Source organism: Phascolarctos cinereus, unplaced genomic scaffold (assembly GCF_003287225.1).
Source record: "Phascolarctos cinereus isolate Bilbo 61053 unplaced genomic scaffold, phaCin_HiC Scaffold_4;HRSCAF=312, whole genome shotgun sequence".
In the NCBI taxonomy this organism is placed as follows: Eukaryota; Metazoa; Chordata; class Mammalia; order Diprotodontia; family Phascolarctidae; genus Phascolarctos; species Phascolarctos cinereus.
Window position 1 is genome coordinate 326467841 of NW_027555847.1, and position 27074 is coordinate 326494914.

Below are 27074 nucleotides of genomic sequence, written 5' to 3' on the forward strand. Positions count from 1 at the left end.
GTATTACCTCATTTGTTCCTCAAAACAAACCTGTAAATAGTTTTTATTATTATCTCCATTTACAAGAAGAAACTGAAGCTGAAAGAGTGTAAGTGAATTGACCAGTGTCACACAGTCTTTTCTGAGGTAGCATTTGAACTTCATTCTTCTCGACTTCCTAGTCTAGCACCTTATCCACCAAAACTCATACACACAGGTAACCTCAGACAGTTTCTGAATTCAAGAATCTAACAATGCAGAAAGGGGTAGGGAAGAGGATCACATTTATTCGGTTTGCCCCCAGAACACAAACCTAGGAACAATTTTAAGAGTTGGAAAGGGGTAAACTTAAGATTGATTTTAGGGGAAATTCTGTAACAATTAGATATCCAAAACCAAAATGGGTTGCTGGAAGAGGTAACAGGCTCCCCACCTCAATGTATGTCAATCAAGCAGGCACTACATAACCACTTAAGTTGAGGTGAGTATACATTTTTGGGTATAATTTAGACTAGCTAGTCACTCAGGTCCCTTCCTACTCTGAAATTTTGTTATGTGAAACATATATGCAAAATAACTATAACAAAAATTAGGAAAGTGTACAAAACAGATATTCATACATGCTATAATAAATTTGAGGAGAAACAGCTCACATTTCAAAATGGAATACGTCAGGACAGCTTCACAGTGAAAAATGAGACCTAGGTTGTGCCTTAAAGGAAGGGAAAAATTTCAAAAAGCAGGAATGAGTAGGTGTCCTTTGCAAGTAGGGGAGAATATGAGCAAAAGCACCAACATATCATATGGCAAGAGAACAGAGGAAAATTGAGTTCAGCTAGAACATAGAGGAACAAATGGTAAGAGTATTAAAAAATGCTTGACAGGTATGCTAGAGATAAACCATTGAGGGTTTTGAATGTAAGACAATGGAATTTGGAATCTTCTCAGTAGGCAAAAGGGAGGCATGAATGGTATAACAGGCAGTGATGTGATTGATCACAGCATTAGCATGTTTATGAAGAATGGGTGATACAGATAGACAGAGGACCCACCAATGGAAACTGTGAAGTTAGGAGGATGGGGAAGCTTTGAGGGGTAATAAGATGAATTCACTTTTGGCCATAGTGAAACTTGTGTATCAAAGGGATATATAAACTGACTGTAGAATATATATCTCCCAGGAGAACAGAAGATTGGGGGTGGGGAGGACAAGACTTAGAACTTGAGAGCTAACTCTTAGTACATGAAAAGTTGTCATGTAGAAGAGTGATCAATCAGCCATCTGCTTTGCCCTAGAAGGCAAAACTAGGAGCAATGAGTAAAAGTTGCAGAGGAGCTAATTTAACCAATTTAGTTAGCAAAACCTTCCTAACACTTGGCACTACCCGAAAGTGGAATGGAAACCTCAGGACATCTTCAACCTAGGGCTGAATGACTACATCTGAGGGATATTGTAAAAGTATACTTTAGAGGAGATATATTTGATAATACAAATTCAACTGACTGTCCCTATTTTGGTGCTACACAAAATCAGTCAAAGTTTACAGTGATTGACTCTGGAGTCCTTGCAGTACTAAGACTGCTTTGTGATCCCACAGAAATGGGTAACTCTTGATGTTGGTGGAAGTTACAATTCATAAGCTGTCTATTACTGTGTGATTTTTGTCCATAGAGCCTTTCTTGAGGGGGATCTATCCAATGAGCTCAAATCTTCTTTAAAGATTTTGGAGATAGCAATATAAGATACAAAGTATCTATTGTCCTTTGTTCTTGCAACTTGACTAGCCTACTTTCTTTTCTAGTTATATGTTTTTTATGCCATCTCCTGTGCATTAGTCATAACTGGTAACAGGCTACCAGCTATTTATACCCACCACAGACTTCTATTTACTGCCCTCTGGGTCTTCTGCAATTACCAAAATGTTCAGAGATACTGAAATTTCATTACTTGTGGCTATATAACAACAGCAGGAGAATACAAGGGTCGAAAAGATCCCTAGGTGCCAGAGTGGCTTAGGGTGACTACAATGCCTTGTGTTTTTAGACCTTAAACACTTCAAATGCAAATCAGTCCTGCCTCCTCTTCCTATCAACAGATTGAATCAAATGGCTAACTGTAAATCACTATAAAAATGTTAAGTATGGCTACAGCAAATTTTTTATTCTCTGATTCTTATAGACTGGCAAAAACTAAGAGATGCTGTATGTCTCAAAGTTCAGCAGCTTAGAGGTCATTTTGTAACAAAAATGGGAAGAAAAAAGCATTTAAAGGAAAAATAATGAATTGGTAACATATTTTAAAATAAAGATAATTTCATCAGCAAATCAAGTTATAACATAATTGCATTTTTAAATTTATTTTGAATTAATTTTAATTTTTTATACTATAAAGAAAAAAATACATTTAAAAAAAAGAAAACTTACTTTGAAATGGGATTTACGCTGGCCTCAACAATCGTCAGAACCTTACAGTTCTTTATATTTTCTGGAAACTCCTGAATTCCTAGAAAATGAACAAAAAAAACCAAAACAACACCACCAACAACAAAACAAAACCGAAAACTAAATTTACACGGAAAATCATACCCCTCACCCCAATTATTCCACTGTTAGGAACATACTCTGAAAGTGTTATTAAGAACAAAAACGTTATCTGTACAAATATTTTCATTAATATTTTCAACATTATATATATTTTTTCAAATAAGCAACCTAATGTCCAATAAAGAGGGATGAGTTAAATAAATTTTGGTAATGTAATGAAACCAAGAGGCATAAAAAATACAAGGAAATCCGGGGAAATCAAATATTAAACAATGCAAAAGGGAAAAGGAAGATAAACAGCAAGGAATGATGGATAGAAAACTGGTCTTAGAACCAGGAATAACTAGAGTCAAGTCTCATTGTTGACACATACTTATTGTGTGATCCTGGGCAAGTCACCTAACTCCCCGGTGGTCCAGGTCAGAGGTGCCTAACTCACAGGTCCATCAAAACTCTTGGGTCAGGACAGTCAGGTGGCGCAGTGGATAGAGCGCTGGCCCTGGATTCAGGAGGACCTGAGTTCAAATCTGGCCTCAGACACATAACACTTACTAGCTGTGTGACCCTGGGCAAATAACGTAATCCTACTGTCCAGCCAAAAACAACCCCCCCCCCGCCAAAAAAAGGAAACTCTCGGGTGCAGTGGAACTAGATTAAAATGTAACTGAGAAATGTTTAACAAAATAAATAAAAATATAACATGATGCAGATAATATTAATTTGGGTTTTTCTTTCTGTTTTTTAAGTCAATATGCGGCCTGCAGGGATCCATTTCTATTTAACACCATTGGTTTAGGGAGCTTTCTAAGACTCTAAGGTGCAAAGGAGCTATAGATCTGCTTTGGTAGAAAAAATTATTTTAGAGGAAGTTCACCATACCAACAAAATCACAGGCCCAGTACTTAAGAATAGTATTAGGGACACTTAAAAGTTAACATCACATCTAATGTGTATATGGCACTTGAAGGTTTATTTACATGTATTATCTCATTTAATCATTGAAGTAACTTTGTAAGGTAGTAGTTTCTAGCATTCTGGGCATGGAGAAAAGCCACTGAGTAAAGACACAATGATGGGAGATAGGGTACAACATGTGAGGAATGAAGAAAAAAAAAAAAGCCAGTCCTACTTTATTAATGAGTGTAGGAAAGTTAGAAAGGCAGATTAGGACCAGGTTGTGAAGGACTTTAAAAGCCAAACCATAATTTAGATTTGATTTTGAAGGCAACAGGGAATACTTGGAATTTGAGGAGAGTGGTCTGGCAGTCCAACATTAGAAAATCACCTTAGCAGCTATGTGGAGGATCATTTGAGCGGGTACAGATTACAGAGGTAAATTAAAAGGCCAATGAAAATATCCCCAGAGGAACCACCTTCTGACAGAAATATGACAGACTCCAGCTACAGAAAAAAATATATATTTATAGGTATGATAAAAATATATTTATAAATTATTTATATGATGAACCTATTTCTAGATATTACCACTATGTGGATTGATTTAATTTCACTATGCTCACTTATGAGTATTTGCTTTTCTTTATCGCTATTTTTAATTGGGGGTAGAGACTGAAGAAGAAAAGTGAAACAGCAAAAGTGATTCAAAACAGAAAGTCTAAAATATTTTTTAAAATATAGAAGATAATAGAAGGAGGTTGAGGAGGAGGCACAAACACAAGCCAAATTTAAAAGTAATGTGTGGAATTATTATATATTTCTCTAAAAAAAGCAAATGTATGAAATACTGAAATACAGTTTCACGTAGAATCCTATTTTTGCATCTTGCTGTGAATGTGGAATTTTTTTTTAATTTAAGCTTAGGATTTTAAATATGTATATTTATATACATTTTTACATATTATATATTGAAATTATATATATACACATACATACATACATACACACACACACACACACACACACACACACACACACACACACACACATATAAAAATAAAAGGAGGGCCAAAGATGTATGTCTATGTGGAAGGTATCTATGGTACAGTAGGAAGACTTTCCCTATGTGAACTAGAAGGAAACAAAACTACATCGGTAACGATGGTTTACTGGGGAAGAAGTGTTTGGGTAGTATGTTCTTACTCCATGATCACTTTTATTCTTAGAAGCTTACATTTATATAATATTTTGCAGTTTAAGATACTATCTCAGGTTGAGGCAGGTTGCACAAGTATTGTCATTCACAATTTAAAGATAAGGGTAAAGAAGTGAGATTATTGCTTGCTTTAAGCTAAACAACTAGTCAAATGAAAGAGCAAAGACCCAAAATTAGGTCTCCTGATACAAAGTCCAGTTATCTTAAAGGATAGTCCTAACATCCTACTCTGAACACACATGTGTTCACACAAAAAGGTCTGTCAGTCTAAAATAGACCATAAGAATTTATCGTTAAAATGGGAAGTTGAGGGGCAGCTAGGTGGTGCAGTGGATAGAGCACTGGCCCTGAAGTCAGAAGTTCAAATCCAGCCTCAGACCAAACACTTGACACTTATTAGCTGTGAGACCCTGGGCAAGTCACTTAACCCCAACTGCCTAAATATACAAATAAATAAAAATAAAATAAAATGGGAAGTTGACTGTATTTCTAAGGCTCATTACAAGCTGAAGAACTCACAATTTTAAATGCAATGGCTGACTATACTTCTTACTGACTTAAAAGATAATGGCTTTTATATGCATAATGAAGGACTATTTATAAGTTTATAAGAAAATTTGTAAGAAAAGCTGTCACTCTCCAACAGACAAATGAGCATAGAATATGAACAGGTAGTTCTCAAAGGAAGAAATTCAAATAATCAATAACCACAGAAATGATCTAAATAATTAATAATTAGAGAAATACAAATTAAAACAACTCTGAGGTTCCTCCTCACTCATCAGACTGGCAAAGATGACAAGAAAGGAAAAATGCCAATTTCTGGAGGTGCCTTGGAAAGACAGGAACACAACTGCATTGCTAGTCTAGCTTGTTAGAAAGTAATTTGGAACTATAGCACACAAGTCACTAAAGTGTGCACACAAAACAGCAATATTATGCCTAACCTCTCAAAGAGATCAAAGAAAGACTAAAAGGACACATAGATATAAACCACTCTTTTTGTAGTGGCAGAGAAAATGGAAATTAAAGGGTGATGGTCAACTTAGAAATAAACAAATTATGGTCTTTGAATGTAATAGAATATCATTTGATTGTAAGAAATGATGAAAGGAAAGTTTCAAAGAAAGCTAGGAAGACTTATATGATCTGATGAAAAGTAAAATGAGTAGAACCAAAAGAATACTTTCTGCAGTTATCAACAAGCCTGTTGAGAAAAAACCAAGTAAGAAGAATTTAAGAACTCTATAATCAATGCAAAGACTGACCATTATTCCACAGGAATGATGATGAAACATAATGATGAAATGCTTCACCATTATCCCCCTGCCCCAACCCTCTGACTGAGGGTGATGTACTTATAGTATAAAATAAGACATACATTTTCAGAATGGCCAAAACGTGGATTATTATTATTTTGCTGTACAATGTTATTGGGGTTGTTGGGTTTTTTTAAGCCTATAGGTGTCTTTCTTTTTCTAGTATATTTTTCCTATTTTTAAAGGGGAATTTATTAGGTTTCCTTTTATTACTTGGCTGCTCTGTTTTTTAGGGTATCTGGCAAAGCAATTAATCTGCTCAAATATGGTGTTTGAGGGATAGGAATGCTACAAATATCTCTCTTTAGATGAATTGTTCATTGATGATTAGCCTCAGGATTGCAGCTGCTTTGTTATTATTATATTAACATATTATTCTATTCCCTTCTATGATTTCTGGTGGTGCAAAGTAGACTTGTGATGTCTGAAATTCCTTTAATTATATTTTAAGTTCTTTCTCCTGATCACTTAGGGATTTGTTGTTTGTCACTGGAATTGTTAAATTTAATTATTATGGAAGGAGGAGCTAAGATGGTGAAGAAAAAGCAGTGACTTGCCTGAGTTCTCCCCAACCCCCCTCGAACACCTTTAAATAATGCCATAAAACAATCCCTAAAGGGGCAGAACCCACAAAAAGACAGGGTGAAATAATTTTTTAGCCAAAGACAATTTAGAAGATTGGCAGGATAAGTCTGTTGCACCTAGCTGAGAGTGGAGCATGGTCCAGCTCAGCACAGACTGAGTCTCAGCAAACCAGGAACAAGACTTCGGAGTGACTGAATCAGCAGCAGCTGCTTTTGGAGGTCTCAGCCCATGGAAGTAAGAGGTCAAGATTACAAGGGCCTCTTTGCTGGCTCTGGGAGCAAGACTCTGTTGCTTTGGAGGCAATCAGTAGATTTTTTCTATTTCACCTGAGTTTTTTTTATAATACACCATACTATGGTTTTGTGCATTCTGACAACTTTTCTTTCTTAGCATTACTATGACTACAATTATCCCATTCAATTACAAAATATTTTTGTTCTAGTATAACACACCTTTTCTTTTTTCCCCCCACTGGCAGTGTTTCCAGCTTAAGTACTGTTTCTCTTATCTGTTTTGTTAAAGAATCTTTTAAAAAAATTAACAGAATTGTTTGTAATAAGTAGACAGCAGCACATCCCATCCACATGCAATGACAACAAGCACATAATAATGTGTTAAAACCTTTGACTAGCTTGCAATTGAATTTTGGCTCACATTAAATGTGACCTGGTATCATTTTATAATTTGCACTAGCTAAAATTTTGCATTACTTGAATTCACATTAACTATGACCTAACTGGAGTTCTAGAAATTCCAGCAATAATAAGACAAGAGAAAGAAATTAAAGGTGGAAAGGAAGGCAAAGGAAATAAACTATCTCTATTTGCTGTTAGAATGATGGTTTACTTAGAAAATCCTAGAGAATCAGCAAAGATATCAATTGAAACAAGTAAAAGACTCAGCAAAGTTGGAGGCTAGAAAAGAAACCCTCAAATATCAACAGCATTTCTACATACTAATAACAAAATTCAAGAGGCAATAAGATATAGGGAAACATCATTAAAATAATAACTACAAAATGTACAAAATTGGGGATTGGTTTTTTATTTTAAATTTTACTTTCAGTTCTGAATTCTCTCCTTCTACCCCACCCCCACCTTGAGAAAGCAAGAAAAATGAAACTTATTACAAATACATGTGATCATACAAAACAAATTCCTGGGTTAGCCAAAGAGGGGGAGGAAAGCAGAGTAGAGAGGGAGGGGAAGAAAGAGAGGAGGGAAGAGAAGAGGGAGAGAAGGGAAGGCAGAGAAGAGGGAAAGGAAGGAGAGGGGAGAGAAAGTAGAGAGGAAGGGAAGGGGAGAGGGTAAAAAAGGAGAGAGGGAAGGAAAAAATGGGGAGGGGAAATAGAGAGAAAGGAGATCAGAGGACAGGGAAAGGGAAATGGTGGAGGAATAGTGGGGAAGGAAGAGAGGGAAAGAGGAAGGGGAAGGGGAAAAGAAGGGAAGAAAGATGGCAGGTGGAAGGGAGAAGAGACTATACTCTGGGTATATAAATTCTCTACATAGAGTTGTATAGCATGCTTCATCATGAATCCTTTGGAATTATGGTTTGATCATTGTGTTAATCAGAATTTCTAAGTCTTTAAAAGTTGATTATCTATAATGTTATATCAATCAATTTATCAGAAGAATACTTCACAGAATTTGATTAGATAAACTTATTTCTATGAAATTCATGTGTAGAAACAAAAGATCTAAAATATCAATACAAATAATGAAAATCGACATGGATGAAGAAGAATGGACACTTTAAAACCTCAAACAATATTATAAAATAGCAGTCAACAAAACTATTTGGCATTGGTTAAAAAATAATGTAAACAAGTGGAACAAAGTATAAAATAGACAATCAAAGACAATGTGAATCAATAACATACAATTTAACACAAAACATAAATTGCTTAAAAATTTCCTATTTGCTGGGTCCAAGTGTATGTACAGTTTTATAGCCCTTTGGGCACAGTTCTAAATTGCTCTCCAGAATGGTTAGATCAGTTCACAACTCCATCAACAATGCATTTTGGAACTATGCCCAAAGGGCTATAAAAACTGTACATATCCTTTGACCTAGCAATACCACTTCTAGGGCTGTATCCCAAACAGATCATAAAAATGGGAAAAGGACCCACATGTACAAAAATATTAATAGCAGCTCTTTCTGTGAGGGCAAAGAATTAGAAATTGAGGGGATGCCCATCACTTGGGGAATGGCTGAACAAGTTACGGCATATTAATGTGATAGAATACTATTGTTCCATAAGAAATGATGAGCAGGCAGACTTCAGAAAAACCTGCAAAGACTTACATGAATGGATACTGAGTGAAGTGATGCAGGAGAACACTGTACACAGTTAACAGCAACACTGTGCAGTGACTAACTCTGATAGACTTAGTTCTTTTCAGCAATGCAAGGATCTAAGACATCTCCAAAAAACTCATGATGGAAAAGGCTATTTACAACCAGAGAAAGAACTATGAAGTTTGAATATGGATCAAAGCATACTATTTGCTCTTTTTGTTGTTGGTATTTCTTCTTTCTCATGGTTCCTCCCATTGGTTCTAATTCTTCTTTACAACATGACCAATGTAAAAATGTTTAATATGAATGTATTTTATATTAGATTGCATGCTGTCTTAAGGCGGGGGGGAGAAAATTTAGAACTCAAAATCTTATGGAAATGAATGCTGAAAACTAAAATTAATTAATTAAATAATTTCATATTTGGTAAAAATTGCAGGGAAAACAGTAAAGCTGTTTGAAAGTTTCTGGCTTAGACAACAGCTTATGCACATTCCACAATATATTCAAAACAGATGCATGACCTTAATATTAAATCACACTATAAAAAATACTAGAAGAGAAACAAATCATATGCTTCTCATAGTTAGGGGTAGGAGATACAGTCTTAACTGAACGAGGGATAGATGCAATTATGAAAGATAAAAGAGAATTTGATTACATCAAACTTAAAAGCTTCTGCACAAAAAAAAAATTAGTGCATCTAGGATAAGAGAAGCAGTCACATCGGGGAAAAAATCTTCACATAAAATTTCCCCAAAAAGGATTTGGTATCTAAATATACACAACTAACACATATACAGGGTGTTTCAAAGGTCTTCAGGACCTTTTACTTCATACCCTGAAAATTGGCAAAGAGGACAAAAGATAGTCCATCTTGCAGGGGTTACGAGAAGACACTTGTGACTGCTGATGGAGCTGAGAATCGGCATCCATTTGGAAAGCAATTTGGAATTATGTATATAAATCAACTAAAATGTACATAACCAATGACCCAGAGAGTCCACTACTCAAGTCAGTAATAAGAAGAAAAGTCCCAATATGTAGCAGCAAAGAACTAGAGAATTGCTAAATGAACTGTGGTATGTGAAAGCAATGAAATATTGCTATGTATAACTGATGAATACAGAAGTATGAAAAGATTTATATGAACTGACAGAGTAAAATAAGCAAAGGAAATAAAACACATATAAGTGGAATATAACAGTGTTAAGTGGAAAGAACCAAAAAAAACAAGCAAAAGTAAGTGTTACAAAATTACAAAGAAGAAGCCTGCCCCCAACAAAGAAATGAGAAGACACTCTCATCTGTTCTTTGTAGACATAGGTATGACATATTGCATATTTTAAGGCTCTTGCAATATATTGATTAGTTTTGCTGTTCCCTCTTTTCATTTAAAAAACAGTGTTTATTATATAAAATTGCTCTCTGGGAGGGGGAAAAGGGCAGTGGGAGAAATTCTGGTGATACAAAAAATAAAATATATAAAAATTAATTTTAAAAATAATTTGCAATTCTTTAAGGATTGTTTCTTTATATCTTTTGACCACTTATCTAAAAGGGAATAGCTGATGGTTTTATATACTTTATTCATTCTCTATATTATTTAGGATATCAGACCTGTATCATGGATTTTAAAGCTTTTTTTTCCCAAATGAGATTTTTTTCATTGTCACCTGAATTTTGTTTTTGCAAAAAAAAAAAAGTTTTGGTTTTTCTTTTTTTTTTTTTAATTTCATGGAATAAAGCTTTTCTCTTAGCTTTTGAGACTTCTATCCCTTGTATGGTCAGGAACTGTCCTGCTAGCCACTAACTGAGAAAGCTACATCTATCTCTTTTGTTTCAAAAAAATTTTTTTAATGAAGTGACCTTTTTACATTTAGGATTGTATCTTATAATTTTATTGGAGCATATGGTATAACATGCCTGTCTAAACCTACTTTTTTTCAACCAAACTTTTCAAGTTTCCAAAACTTATTCGTTAAGAAAAAAGTAAATGATGGCTTTTGTCTTTATATCAGTTATTTCAATTGCTCCTAACTTACAGACTGAACCCTCCTTTGTGATAAAGAAAAACAACTAAGCAAAAGTGTGTGACAGAATAACTTAATCTGATAATGTATACAATATACTACAGTTCATTCTTTGTATTTATAACCCCAGTGCCTAGCACATGGTAGACACTTAATAAATACTGATTGATTGCTATTCTCTTCTACAAAATATTCTGATTGTGAAGATGGAGATAAGCGTCATCATCTGTCTCAATTTTCCATTTAGATGAGTTTGGCTTCTTTTAAAAAGTTTTTCATTTACATTTTTTGAGTCATTTTGCATATTAGTCTCTTGCTTTTTGTTCATTTTATTCTGTCCCAGCTCATAAAAAATTTCCTATGTTTCTTTAAATTCCTAATATTTATCAATTTGCCAATTACATATATATTCCACTACATTTTGTTACACAGATTTTTCATCCATTTCCCAAACAATAGGCAAAACTTTGTTTCTAGTTTTTTGCTACTACAGAGTACTGCTATGAATATTTTTGTATATATATTGGACTTTGTTTCTATCTTTGTCTTCCTAGGGGAACATGCCTTGTAATAGGATGATCCATTAAATTTTTAACCACATTTACCTGAAACCAAATAGTAAATTTTTAAAAAATGTAATGAGCTTGAAATCTCAGATATATGCAATCTCTCTCTGAAGATGCCAAAGCAAACAAACAACAACAACAACAAAAAAACACCCAACCTTCAGTTGGCATAATATTGAAAAATAATTATATACAGACAAGTATTAGGCTGTTTAAAAATGTTAGACTACATTTACTTCTCTTTTAGATATGAAAGAGATATGAAACACATGCTCACATTGATGACCAAGAATGATAAGGCCACACATTAGTTATGTTAAGGGTTAGCCTGATGTGGACAGGAATGCATTAGAGGTGTTAGGTCAGAGCAGCAATGTGGTTATCTGGGACCAATGAAAGTGTTACAGGCTGCATCAGAGGAGATGGAAAGGAAAAAAAAGGTTCTCAAATAAGTGAGGAAAAACAATACATTCAAAGAGCAAAGTTGCCTCAAACCACAAGTTTCACACTAAATTAAAAGAACTCCCATTTAGTGATTTTATTTGTTATTATAGTCAGAACACCTGAAAAGAATGAAGATGAAAACTTAGCTACTGAGAATCAGGAATTACATGTTCTACATTTCTGTACTCTAAATTTCAAGAGAAGATATGAGAGGACGTCTTCTTGTCAATGACTTCTGCTTCCTATTCTGTGTTTTTTCATTCAAGCTAGAGCCAAAGAGTGAAGTCGGAGCAAGAAAACGTATGGACACAGAACCTGTTATCTCTTAGTAAATTAACAGAGTGCTCACATCAATAGGAAATAGGAGTATGGACATAGGGAAAATAGAAATTTTGTTACACAGAGAGAGATAAGTGAATAATGCTATAGACTTTAATCATCTGTGTAAAAAAGTCTTTATAAAAACCCTTTTATAAAATAAAAGGTCAATTCTCTTACACATTATCTTTTTCACTTAAGCTGAATAATTCTCAACTACTAAGATTTATGTAATTTTGAAGCAAAGTTTCTTGGAAGCTACATATTACTCTATTTGCTTTTCAATTCAGTCGCTATTAAAAAAAAAAAGCTTATATTTCACCAGCACCTAGCTATTATAATTGACAAGAATTAGATGGTATTTATCATTAAAACATTTCCTGTATCAATTTAAAGCAACCATTTAAAATGTATTATTTTACTGAAATCAATAAGCCTGTCATGTCATTCAATAATATTTAATCCATTTGAGGGAAAGATTATATGCTACCAAAAAAATTGCATAATTTGTTGTGGTTTGATTAATTCATTTTTGCCCATACCTTTTCAAATGTAATTTGATTTCCAAGTAGTTCTTTTTTTATTTATACATAGATGTAGAGCATAATCTACTCATATCCCTATTGAGCTTTACAAATGCCATGGGTTAACCAGTTAATTTATTGTATAACCCAAAGAGGCAAGAAGCAACATAGTATGGCAAACACCTAGCCTCATACTGAGGAAATTCTGAGATTAAGTCTGACCTCTGACACACAATTCACTACACGAACCTGAGAACATTATACACAGTAACATCAATATTGTATGACAAACTGTGAATGACTCAGCTATTCTCAGCAATACAATGATTCAAGACAATCCCACAGAATTGATGATTAAATACGCTATTCTGCCTCCAGAGAAAGAACTGATATTATCTGAATAAAGACTGAAGCATACTATTTTTCTCATTCTTACTTTCTTTTTTTGGCTTTGAGTCTTCTTGTACAACATGACTAATATGGAAATGTTTTACAAGCTGAACATGTGTAGCCTATATCAGATTCCTTACCATCTCAGAGAGAGGAAAGAAAGGGAAGAACAGAATTTGGAACTCAAAACTTAAAAAAAAAACCCAAATGCTAAAAATTGTTTTAACACATAATTGGGGAAAAATAAAATATTATTTTAAAAATAAAGTAGGTAGAAAAAAATTTTATTTAGGGAATAAATTCTTGTAAGCTTATCATATAATAATTTCAAAGATTGTAGTGAAGAGCTTTTTTTGAACCTTATAACAAAGAGTCTATTTATAAAGTATTTTTCTTTCTTGGCATACCAGTGTTTTATGAAGGTCACCTAATTAACACTTGTAAAATCAGTAATTTCTATTCTCCACTTAATAGATAATGGTCATAAATTCATGCTATATAAAAATGAATCATAAGTACAAAACGTGAAGTGTGGTCCTGTAGATCATTTTTGGTTAATTTGAATCCAATTACAAATTGCTGAAATTAATAAGTGGCTCAACTAACACTTAACATCTACCATATACAAGGAACCATGCTAGGTGCTTAATACAGGAACTATATTTCTGTAAAGTGTGATTTAGAAGGAAAACATAATAGGAAGACAGGATTAAAAATCAGAAAAGGACCTTAGGGACTATCTTGTCTAACCTAGCATCTTACACATGGCCCAGAGAAATTAAGTGAGTTGTCCTAGCTCACAGTGATAATTAGTAACATAACTGGAATACATTAGAGAAGGAAGGAAATACAATGCATAGTCCACTGTTGATCTATCAGTATACATATATTGGCATATTTGAGAGAAACATGAGAAAGGAAATGTAAAATGACCTGCAAATTTTGACATAAGATATTCTTTCCTTTAAAGCTTTCTTCATAGAGATATAAATTAACTCAGATAAATTTCAACTACACGTCCTGTTTCTGCCAGTAAAGAAAAACTGGGTAGGTACTGCAGATCCAACATCCTTCCATACAGTTGGAGGTACATAAAAACAGCTTACTCAAAATTTGGCCAAGCATTGCACCTTCAGCTGAAGACTGCTGTTACTGCTATGATGATTTTGGTTTCCTTCAACTGTCATACAACTCAGATAAGAGAAAGAATAAAGGTAAAGGAGAAGCCAGGTAGAAGTAAAAAGAAGCAAAAAAAGAAGCTCTCATATTACTCCAAGTAGGTAGAAACAGCTAGGAACTATGTGACGCTCTTTTAACCTCAATACACAAGACTGTCAAGTACTTGAGGGCAAGGTCAGGGTCATATCTATCTATTTATCCTTGTATACAAAAATTATGCCCTAACAGAAAAAATACATGATAGAGGATAGAACCAAGATGAAGGACTAGAGGAAGCTCTTTATACCCAGGCTCTTTCAACATTCCCCTCCAAACAACTTTAAAATAACGCCTCAAACTAAATTCTGGAGTGGTATAATCAGCAAAAGGGTGAAACATTTTTCCAGTGCAAGACCTATATGAACTAATCCAAAACAAAGTGACCACAACCAGGAAAATACTGTACATGCTAACAGCAATACTGCAATGATGACCAACTATGAAAGACTTAGCTATTCTGATCAGTACAAAGATCCAAGACAACTTCAAAGGAACCACGATGAAAAATGCTATCAACTTCCACAGAGAGAGAACTGATGAACTCTGAGCAGAGACTAAAGCATTCATTGTTTACTTTCTTTATTTTTCGTGCCGGGGGGGGGGAGGTACCGGTGGCAATATATGAATATAGAAATATTTTGCATGACTTCACATGTATAATGGGTATCATATTGCTTGCCTTCTCAGTGGGTGAGGGATGGGCTGCAGAGAGGGAGATAATCTGGGAACTAAAAAAGGTTTTAAAATAAATGTTAAAATAGATATCAATTAATAAATTTAAGAAAAAGCACAAAGATAATCCCTGCCCTCAAGAAACTTACATTCTTGGGGGAGGCAGGGTATTAAATAGAGAAGTAAATAAAAATTAATATAAAGTAATTTCAAGAGGGCAAAAAAAAAAAGGTAGGAGGAGGGAGAGATCTACATAAGTGTCATGTAAAGGTCCACCAGAGCAGCCTTCTAAAGAAGGAAGGGCTTCTCTGCAATAAACATGAAAATGGACAACAGCAAAGAGGCAGCAGATGGAACAATGTGTATGGGTGTCATGGCCAACATTTAGTATCCCATTCTGTCTACAGGAGAGAGATTAGAATGGAGAAAAAGTTAGAGGGAACCAAATTATGGAGAATTTTAATTAACAGACTCATGATTTTGTATTTGAGTGGCAGTAGGAAGGCATTACAGATTTTTCATGTGGAGAGGGGAGAAGTCAGTTGGATATGTCTTAGGCACATAATGTCAGTTGCGTAGAGGAGTGACTGGAGAAGGGACAAATAGAAAGCTAAAAGACTGACTAGAGAGTTCCTACAATAGTCTGGTCAAAAGGTGAATAAAGAACTGAACTGGGAAAAAGCCTGGGTTAGTGAAGAGAAGAAGGGAAGGACTTTAAACACAGAAGTTATCAGAAAGACTTGTTAGCAAATTAGATAAGAGGGTGAGTAAAAGGAAAGAGAGTCAAAATTGACTCCAATGTGTGAATGAGGCTGACCTAAAAGATAGTGACCACTTTCAGTAAGTTTGGAGGAAGGTTGAGTTTTGGAGAAAATATAATTTTTGCATTTTAAAAAAATTTTTGGATAAAGTACCATAAATTTAGAGCTAGGGAAAAATAATTAACAATCCTCAAGTCCAATATTCTTTACATAAGAAAAAACTGAAGGCTAGATGTTAAGGGATTTGCCCAGTCACATAGCTAGGAAGAGTCTGAGGAAGGATTTGAATCCAGCTCTTCAAAACTTCCTGAGGATTAGATGAAGAATAGAAATTTTCCTTGTTGGGTCTTTCAATTTTGGAGGATGAAAGGCACATTAAAGCAAGTCAGTGACATGCTTTTAAAATATTTTCTTAAAAGGTTACAGAAGTATACAGTTTTAAATATTACTCAGCAAACAGAATGCCAATATGGCGATATGGTAAACACCAGAGCTATTTTAAACTTTCTGTTTTGTTTACACAGTATTTTAGCCAATAATCTTATGTAAAAAAGCAAAACTTTAAAAAGTTCACATACTCTGGTCCTTCAAGAGTTTTTCATTTTTTAATGTATTCAGGTACAAAAAATTAAGTAACTTACCATTTTTGCTGACATCTAGTTCCCTGAGATTTATGAGATTTGCAATGGATGCTGGCAATGTTGTTAAATCATTGTCTGGCAAACTCAGTTTGTGTAGAGACTGACAGTTAAAAAGTTGCTGATAAAAAAAAAAGAAAGAAAGAAAATTATTATGTTTTCTTCCGGAATTTTTGAAATACACATACACAATCATTTTTTTTAAAACTCTCTTTCACCCTCCCACACAGTGAATATTATTAGTCTCACTGAGTGAGGGAGAGAGGGAGGGAGGGAGACCTAGGACTTTGCCTTCTCAACTCAGTGGGTGGCAGAAGGAGAGACCAGCAACCCTTATTGCCACAAAAGAGAACCATAGCCTTTTCACTTCCCAAAGGCCAAGTTCCCACCAGGTGCAGGAGACAACTTCCAGTTGGATGTTGATCCCATGATCCCTCCTAGAAAGAAACCAGAGCCCATCTAACCTTTGAACCCCTTACGTGCCGGGTAGGGGCACATTATGTCCCACGATTCTCAAGGTCTTGCCATCTGCCCTGATACTTTCCCTACATACCTGGGTTTTCCATCTATCATGAACTGAATATAAATGTTAACTTTCTTTTATATGCTGTCTCCTCCAATTAGAATGTGAGCTTCCTGAGAGTGATGACTGTCTCAATTTTATATTTGTATAATCAACACTTAGATTAATGCTTGGCACAGAGTAGTTGCTGAATAAAGGCTTTTTTATTAACTTCATTCTAATTCTCTATTGAGGATAAGCAACCTATGGCCAGCACCAATCTGTCTTTTTTATGTATGACTTAAAAGCCAAGAGTGGTTTTTACATTTATAAATACAATAAAACATTTTAAAATGCCCAAAAATTATTTAGAGCTTGCAGGCCAAAGAAAAGCAGATATAGTGTCAAGCTTCTGAATTATTTTGCTGATCTTACTCTATACTCTGTTCCCATTAGTTACGGGCTTTCTAACTTCCTTTCACTCTTCTAAGGTGGAAAATCAGGAATAATTATCATTTCCATAAGATAAATGAGCATATATATAGGAGTAAAATAATGCAGGCAATTATAATAAGAGTGATATGGGGCTTTATGCATTAAACATCAAGTCTTTCCTTTCCAAACGAATAGTCTGTGAAACAAATTAATTTGTAAGTCCCTCCTATAATCCATGTCAGATTTGGGGAACTAGTAGTCTTACATGATTAGACTATATGGTGAGTAAGGGGAGTAATATGAAATAAGGGTAGATAGGCCAATTTTTAAAAAAGGAAAGGAAACAGATTATGTTTTCCATTAAATGTTAGGAAAAGGAGTAGCTACAGTACCGTACACTGGAAAGAATCAGAACAACTGAATTTAAATCCTGTTTCTTACAGCCTGTGTAATCTAGGTTCTAGGACAAGTCACTTAATCTCCTGGGCCTCATTTTCTTAAATCTATAAAATTAGGATGTCAAACCCAATTGTTTCTAAGGTCCCTTGCAGCTTTAAACTTATGATTCTATGGGTAGATGGCTATTATGTCCCATTCTGCTTTAGGTCTATGATACCATTTTACTGGTAGCAGAAAGCAATATAAGGTTTTTGAGAAGAAGAGTAATGATCAGAACTACAACTAGGTACCTCTGTGGGCAGAGTGCCAGGCCTAAAGTCAGTTAGACCAGAGTTTAAATAATGGCCTCAGACACTTTCTAGCTGTGTGACCCTGGGCAAGTCATTCAAATCTGTTAGCCACAGTTTCTTCATCTGTAAAATAGAGATAACAATAGTACCTAAATCCCAGGATTTTTGTGAGGATGAGGTATTTATAAAATGTCACTTTTTTTTCCAATTGTGCCTGTCACATAGTAGGCACTATGTAAATGTTAGCTGCTTTCATTATTATTGTTGCTGTTATTAAAGAGATTATCTTGGCACCTTTGTGAAGGATGGAGAGGAAAATCCTGGAAAGATGGAGAGGTTAAGAATTGATTACAGCTTACATAAGAAACAATGAGAGCCAGAAATGACGTGGCAGTGTGAGTAGAGAGAAAGCAATGAATGAAAGATGTTACAGCAGTTTTCCAAATGTGATCCAAAGAAGACAGAGGAAAGCAAGACTATCAATCCCCTTGGTTTGGCTTACATTTCTATTATTACAGATGAATAACCTATTATCTATTTTGGCATCTGCATAACATTACACATGGAAGCCATTGAGGAGTAGAGGCATACTTCATTTTATTGTGCTTTGCTTTGTTGCACTTCACAGATAATTGTGTTGTTTTTCACAAATTGAAGGTTTGTGGCAATGCTGTATCAAGCAAGTCTATTGGTGTTTTTTTTTTCAACAGCATTTTTTCAACAGCACATGCTTACATGATGTCTCTGTCACATTTTGGTCATATCTGTGACCAGTCATCTTTGATGTTACTACTATATTGTTTTGGGGTACCATAAACCACACCCATATAAAGCAGAAAACTCAATCAATAAATGCTTTGTGTTTTGACTGCTCCACTGACCATCTGTTCTGTCTTTCCCTTTCCTACAGCCTCTCTATACCCTGATATTCAATACCTAATTGAAATTAGGCCAATTTATAACCCTACAATGGCCCCTAAGTGTTCTAGTGAAAGGAAGACTCAATCAATGGGACAAACTTCATTGCTGTCTTATTTTAAGAAATTGCCACAGCCACCTCAACCATCAGCAACCACCGCACTGATCAGTCAGAAGCCATCAGCATCGAAGCAAAATCCTCCGCCAGCAAAAAGATTAAGACTTGCTGAAGGCTCAGATGATGGCTAGCATTTTTTAGCAATAGAGTATTTTTAATTAAGATATGTATACTTTTTAGACATATAGCACACTTAATAGACTGCAATATAGCATAACTATAACCTTCAGATGTACTAGAAAACAAAAAAAATTCATTTAACTTTTTTGGTGTGATATTTGTTTTACTGCAGTAGTCTGGAACTGAGCCCATACTATCTCTGAGGTATGTCTGTATATCACAAAAATTAGAAAGGAGACATGAGAAAAAGGAACTATATTTCTTAAGTTATTTCACCTTCTTCTGTTCTCCACTGTACACTCCCCCCTCAATATCTTATGCAGCTTTAACATTTATATTCTATTGGGGAGCAAACTAAATGAACAGATAAGTAAATCCAAGGAAAATTAAAGAGAGAGATCTAAGGATAGGAGGGTAAAGGTAGGGTTAGCAGTGAAAGAAGAGACATAAATCTGGAAGGAAACAAAGGATTCTAATAGGCAAAGTTGAGGAGATGCATAAAAGACAATATATGCAAAGACAAGGAGGTAGAAGATTATCAGCTGGTGAAAACTAGCTGACTGGCACAGCCCTAACCCCCCATTTCAGTACCATTAGGGTTAACTTTCCTTCTTTGTTACTCTTTATTCCTGTCTTGCTGCACATTCCAATCTCTTTATTAGGAGGTAATTAGAAAATATCTTCATTTTACTATCCTATAAATAACAGAGCACTCTCCCAATGGTATCCTATTGGCACGTCGTATAAAACGATATATAAGATCAAGTCCTCAAAGTCTCTGTGCCTTCAACTGGAACATGGATAACCTGCCTCTGTTCTGCAATGTGCTGCCAACTGTACACATGGAATACCACATAAAGACAGTCCATGACAGCAGCTTTTTCCTTCTTTCCTTTGTTAGTAGCAATAAAGTTTGTTAAAGTTATCTCTGTGAGGGATGATGCTTTTCATCTGAACTCACCTGCACTACAAAAATGGAATGCTAAGTTTGGGAACAGCAAGTTTCAATGTAGGTAGAATACAGACACTGTCAAGGAGAGCAATATGAAAAAAGTAAGCAAATATAGGCTGGAGCCACAATATAAAGGGCTCTAAAAGCTAAAATGAGAATTTTGTACTTTATCCTAGAGGCAGCAAGAGAATAAGACAGCAAGAGCTGAGCCCTGAAAAGATTATTTTGGCAATTGTGTGGAAGATGAATTGGAAAGGAGAGAGACTGGAGACAGAGAGGACAATAAGGAGGTTATGGTAATTGTATTTATTTGTTTTTATTTATTTTTAATTTTTTTTTTCCTGAGGCAATTGGGGTTAAGTGACTTGCCCAGAGTCACACAGCTAGTGAGTGTTATGTGTCTGAGGCTGGATTTGAACTCAAGTCCTCCTTACTCCAGAGCCAGTGTTCTATCCACTGTGCCACCTAGCTGCCCTGAGGTTATGGTAATTGTAAAGGCCAAAGGTGATGACAGTCTAAACAGGAGAGATGGACTTGTTAATAGAGAAAAGATGTGGCTATAAAATTGACAAGAGTCAAAGAAAATAATGAGGTCATGAACAAAGGTGAGTAGATGAAAGTGGGTACCTGTAACAGAAATAAGTATTAAGGAAGAACAGGTTTGGGGGAGATCTTTTGGGGAGTATTATTTTAGACACAATTTTGGACTGTCTGGGGTGCCTATTGGATGCCCAGATGAAGCGGTGTAGCAGGCACTTGGCAATGCTACACTTGGATTTAAAGAGATGGATGAGAACTGAACTTTTAAGTCATGAGCAGAGGAATAATTAAACACATGGGAGCTGATGAGATCATCAAAAGAGAGGATGCAGAGAGAAAAGAACAGAGGGTCCAGGACAGTATCATGCGGACCCACCCAGGTGGGGCAGGAAATGGATTATAATGGCAGCAGCTCAAGAGACTAAGAGGGATCAGGCAGGCAGGATAAAAATCAAGAGAGAATGGTGTCACAGAAGTTGGGGTGGAAGCAGGGAGAGAGGAGCACTGGTTACTCAACAGTGTCAAAAGCTACTTAGAAGTCAAAAGGGTTGAATAAGAAAAGGTCAGATTTCAGCAATGAAATAATGAGTGGAAATGAAAGATTTTGTGGAAAGTGGAAAAGAAAATTTGCAGTGAAAATATGTGTAAGAGCAGCATCCTATCAATATTAAAATTAAATATCCATCATGCTGACTATTCAACATCCAGAAACAATACATTCCCATAATGACCACAAAAAAATGATTATAAACTGCAGATTTCTAGGTCATTTGTAAGGTAAGCTAAATGTCTCCAAAACAACAAAAAAATAGTAACTCTAACATCTTTTGGTGTACTATAAGACATAAAAAAAAATGAAAGAAAGTAAACTCCGAACTCAAATGGTAATTAATTACAGCATATGGGTGTTACTGTATTGTTATTCTCAAACAGGCATAAAGTAACCTGAGTAAAATCAATAAACAAAATACATGCATACCTTAGGAAGCTCTTCAATCTGATTAGCATCTAAATAAAGTTCTTCCAAGGTTTTTTCAAAAGTGAAAATTTCCTTGGGCACCTGTTCCAAACTACAATGAGAGTAATCGAGGGTGGTGACTGGTTCTTCTTCTCCTCGAAGACAACGACATGGGACCAACCGCACAAACAAATTTCGCTTTGTAGTCATTTTCAGGCACTGCAAAATCCAAAACAAAAATAAATTTTAAAATAAGACTGAAAATATCTTCTACCAAAACCTTATACCAGTGCCTCATTAGGGTGAAGTGCCACACAATGGGTGGCAATGTGGCAAATCCTATAACAAACTAAAAATAACTGCAAAGCATGGGCCAAAGCACATACTATGTATCCCTTGTCTGAGAACAAGCATTACTAAATGCAAAAAAGATAATCACCAGAAGGCTGGGTCTCAAATGAGGCTTTTTTTTTAATCTACCCAAGGGGTTCATCAAATCAAGTGAAGTCAAGAAGCATTATTTCCAGGCAAGTGTCTTAACCTTTTTGTGTATCATGAATCCCTTTATCAGTCTGGTGAAATCTGTGAATCCCTTCAAAGAATGTTTTCAAATAAAAATAAAATAAACAGGATTACCAAGGAACTAGTTATTATCAATATAGTTATCTATATTTTTTAAAATTAAAAATGTATTATGTAGAGAGACCTCCTGATATCAATTTGTGGATCCCTTAGAAATCTGTAGACTCCAAGTTAAGAACCCACCGTATAATTGAGATTTATTACAAAATTGTATTTTACATGAAGGAGAGGCATTGTGGAGTAAGAAACTAGCTTTTGAATTTGGAAGACATGAGTTGAAAATCTTGCCTCTGATACATGCTAGCTATATGATCACAGGCCTAGCTAGTCACGACCTCTCAGAGCCTCAGATAACTCTCTCTCTCTCTCTCTCTCTCTCTCTCTCTCTCTCTCTCTCTCTCGGGGGAGGGGGGAGTGGGGCTAGGCAATGGGGTTAAGTGACTTGCCCAGGGTCACACAGCTCTAAGTGTCAAGGATCTGAGGCCGGTTTGAATTCAGGTCCTCCTGACTCCAGGGCTGGAGCTCTATCCACTGCCCCTTCAGGTAACTCTCTAAGCTTACAAGTTTGTACATGACTTGCCAATTTGCACCAGTGTGTGAAAAGTTTCTATACTAGGACACTGAAAAAAAAAAAATCAGGTGAGGAGATATAATAAAAAACTTTACAAATTTATGTCAATAGATAGATTTGTGGCAAAATGACATACTTTTAAAAAAAATACAACCAATATGAAAGTTTATTTGGTTAGACTATGTATATGTGTCATATATGTTTTATTGTTTTTAATGAATGAAGTGGAAGAGAAAATTAATGCTCATTAACTAACAAAAAGTAAAATTAAAGTTTTTTAAAAAAAGAGGTAATAACTGAATGCGGGGAGACTATTAGGAAGTTATTACAACAATTCAGGAAAAAGATTAAGTCCTATACTAGAGTAGTGACCATATGAATGGACAGAAGCAATGCAAGAAATATGGAAATGGAATCAACTGTAGGCAACCGATTAAATAGTGAGGAGATGGGAGACAGAAGATGCCAAGTTGATTTGAAGGCTGCAAACTTCAACAGAAATAGCAAAGTCTGGAGGAAAAATAAGGTGTGCGGGTTAATGTGAGTTCTGTTTCAAACATGTTAAGTTTGAGATTCCTACATGACATCCAGATGGATATGTCCTGTGAGCAGTCAGGACTACAGGACTGGAGTTGAAGATTACAGCAATATCCAAGATGGTACCCCTTATCTCCTCCACTAAATAAAATTCTTCCTTAACAATCAATAATCAAAAAGTACAATTATTCCTTTAAGTCATCCATCTGACTTTTTTAAAAAATGCAGTTTCCTGTGGAATATCACCAGTGAAAGGCTGACACCCTCTTACACCTTCATCAAAAATGCCCTCAAGATGTATATAGATTATTATCTTACAGATTTTGGAGAGATAGGAAAGAAGGAATATAAGTTCATACTAATTGCTTTTTTTGATCACCCTCTGGCAATAGAGTAAAATGAGTGATTTCCCACAGATTCCTAGTATTTTCCTCTCCTTTACATACCCTAAAAATTGACTTTCTATGTGTCCCAAACTATGTCAACTTCAGTATACATCCCTCCATCCACATGTGGACAAGTCCAACTCTTTCTCATCTGATCTCTAAGTGTCTGGTTTTTGGTTTCCTCATTACATACATAGATGGATTTATATTAATTCAATTTTCTTAGAAATGGTAATAATGTTTATTGATGTTTGTTTTTTTAATTCAGATTCCATTTTTGGTACCAACAGTATGTTTAAATAGGTCAGCTTAAAACTGTTTTTATTAAAAATGACATTTTCTCATTCGAAAAAATTTGCATGAATGGGTATTATAAAGGCAAGGAAAAATAAACCATTTTTCATATCCAAGAACTAATATACCTTACTTTTATAAGCACATTGTAACTAAAATATAAGCTTTGAGGTCAGTAAGGACTGGATTCAAATCCTAACTTTGACACTAGCTGTCAGATTGTGGGCAAGTCACTTAACCTCTGTGAGCCTCAGGTCTCTCATCTGTAATAAAAAAAAAATTGTTCAGTTGTTTCAGTCATATTAGACTCTTTGTAACTCCATTTGGGCTTTCTTGGCAAAAATATTGGAGTGGTTTGCCATTTCCTTCAGCTCATTTTACAGATGAGGAAACTGAGGCAAACAAAGTTAAATGACTTCACCAGGATCACATAGCTAGTAAGTGTCTGAGGCCACATTCCAACTCAGGTCTTCCTGACTGCAGGCCTGGCACTCTAACCACTATGCAACCAAGCTGTAAAATAACACCTGTAATAGTTATATGTCTAAACACACACACAAACAAGAAAAATTTTAAATCTTATATAAAGTCAGCCATCATTATAATCTAGCACTAGACACCTTCATATGCTTTATCTCATTCAATTTGGTCCCCACAACAGCCTCATTGCATATTCGTAGAACTAGTGTATTTACAATGTATAGTTTGTACTCATAGAGATACTTTCATAATTTAATAAAGATTATATGCCTAAACACAAGAAAGGTGTGATATTAACACACACAAAAAAGAAAAGGCTATAAACCCAAACATATTTCTTTAAAGGAAAATCTGGTTTTTACTTCCCCCCAGTGGCAAGAGACAGCTAGACAGAGCAACATTAAGTGGGAGCCAAGCTTAAGGGCTGTGGGATTGCAAGTTATATTTCCTTTAAAAAAAAAAAAACAAAACACCTTGCTCAAACAGCAACAGTTTATCAGTTGCTCAAGTTGAAGAGAATATCATGTGTTTTCTTTAGTACTGGAATATTTGTCTGTGTGTGTATGGCTGATGAAAATGAGATGTGGTGAAATAATCTTTTCTCATTACAGAGAAGTGCCTCATTCCTCATTCTTGTCTACCAGACAGATATCTTAACAGCAATATATTTAGTTACACAATTTTACCTAAGTTGTACTTCTAGAAATTTCACCATCTTTATACTAACTGTGTTTGTTCCACTTCTGTTCAGCAAATACAAGTACTGAGGTAGCGTGCAACTCATTTCATATGCAGGTCTAGCCCAGGGAAAACACATACTTTCAGATGAACACTGGTTCTCAGTTGGTAGATTAGCTACCATAGAGAACCACTTCATTAGCGATGCTATGCTTCTCCTTAATGTTCAATCATAGCAGATTGTCTACTGTTCTTCAAATAACTTACATTCCTGTAAGAATACAGGTGCACAAAACCCTTTCCTAATAACAATTCTGTAAGGAAAGTATTAAAATCATTATTATTACCCTCATTTTACAGATGATACAAAAAAAGGATCAAATAGGATAACTTTATGAAAGTCACATATAGCTAGCAATAATATATTATAAAGAAATATATAAACACCTAAAAACTACCTGGCAATCTATAAACTGCAATATGGGGTCATGAAAAATCACATGATTAGGATGGGTACTACAGCTAGCTGTCATTAAAGAGTTGTTTGAACGTGGGTAAATTATTTAAGACCATCTGTAAAATTAAGAGGTTGAATTAAAACTAGAATAGATTAGAAATTATCTAACATTCTATAATCTCTCAGTTAATTGCCACTATTAAAATTATATGAGTGGTAGAGTGCTCTTCAGAGCCTTAAAGCTATAGCTCCACCTTAGCACTGAACCAATCAGACTTCTTTTACGTCTTACGCCAACTCTGTGAATAAGGACACCAAAATACTGACAGTTCAGAAATTCTGAGGGGAGGAGAAGCGAGGAAAGAAATGAACTAGATTTTTGGATTTTCAAAGGTTTCCATTAATTGTGCTTAAAGGGGTTTAATTTGCTTACTCCTAAAGTTGAACATTATGGAATTTTAATTTTCCTTCAGGAAATATTTCTGAAATAGTTAATATGCTATACTTTAAATAACATTTTCTAAAGTTAACTTTTACAATAAAGGCTTTTTTCTACTGCATATTTTCTCAAATAAAAAAGCATAATCCAACTTGCAAACATTCATCTACAACTTGAACACTCAACATTTTTTAACTTTAGAATCTTTAAGGGAAAATGTTACACAGAAACAGCATTGGGAGAGAAGTCGTAAAAATTCTTAAGGCACTGAACTTCATCAGATGAATTGAAACAGCTAAGTTTTTGAAGTCTGAGTAGCAACAGGTGCATCAAGATTGTTTTCTGTACTAGTTGTTATGAATCCATATGCTTATGAAATATAAAATGTTCTTTCAAATTTATATATTCATTACAATTAACTATGATATTTCAATCAAATGAAATTCAAGTTACTCACCACTGGATTGCGGTTATCTCCCTGATGTTACTTCCCTGAGCTCTAAAAGCCAACATTCTATAAAGAGCAAAGAAAGATAAGTTTAGCTTGGCAGTCCCAAATTGAAACTAAGCAATAATCATCAAAATTATTTGATACTGGTTAAAAACTAGAGAAGTTACCAGTGGAACATATTAGGTATACAACAAACAAAAGCAAACAAAGTAGCATTTCGTTCAATATACTCAAAGACCCCAGCTACTAAGACAAGAACTCACTATTCTACAAAAATTACTGGAAAAACTAGAAAGCAGGAATTAGGTATACCATTCACATGATGTATAGGCTTCTCTAAACCAGGTCTGCCTGCACAACGTGTAGCCCACCAAAGGATTTCGGGCAGCCTGCAAAAAAACGCAGAGGATATAAATACAGGCCTGCACAACATATCGCCGGTGGGCCGCTTTGGCAGGCTGCAAGAGGTCTCTGAGCCACATATTGTGCAGGCCCGGTCTAAACAGTGTTCTTTGACCAAGTGATATCACTATTTGGTCTATACCTCAAAGAGAACAAAGAC

The 27074-nt window shown here is 35.1% G+C and overlaps 1 protein-coding gene across 1 annotated transcript in view; it reads right to left on the reverse strand.

Moving 5' to 3' along the window:
• Positions 1–27074, reverse strand: part of ERBIN (erbb2 interacting protein) — a 185428-nt gene that overhangs the window by 82929 nt on the left and 75425 nt on the right. The window contains 5 exon segments of the mRNA XM_021007253.2: positions 2404–2482; positions 16409–16526; positions 21659–21856; positions 26519–26575; positions 26825–26901. Of these exon segments, the coding sequence (XP_020862912.1) occupies positions 2404–2482; positions 16409–16526; positions 21659–21847 (386 nt within the window). The 5' untranslated portion in view covers positions 21848–21856; positions 26519–26575; positions 26825–26901.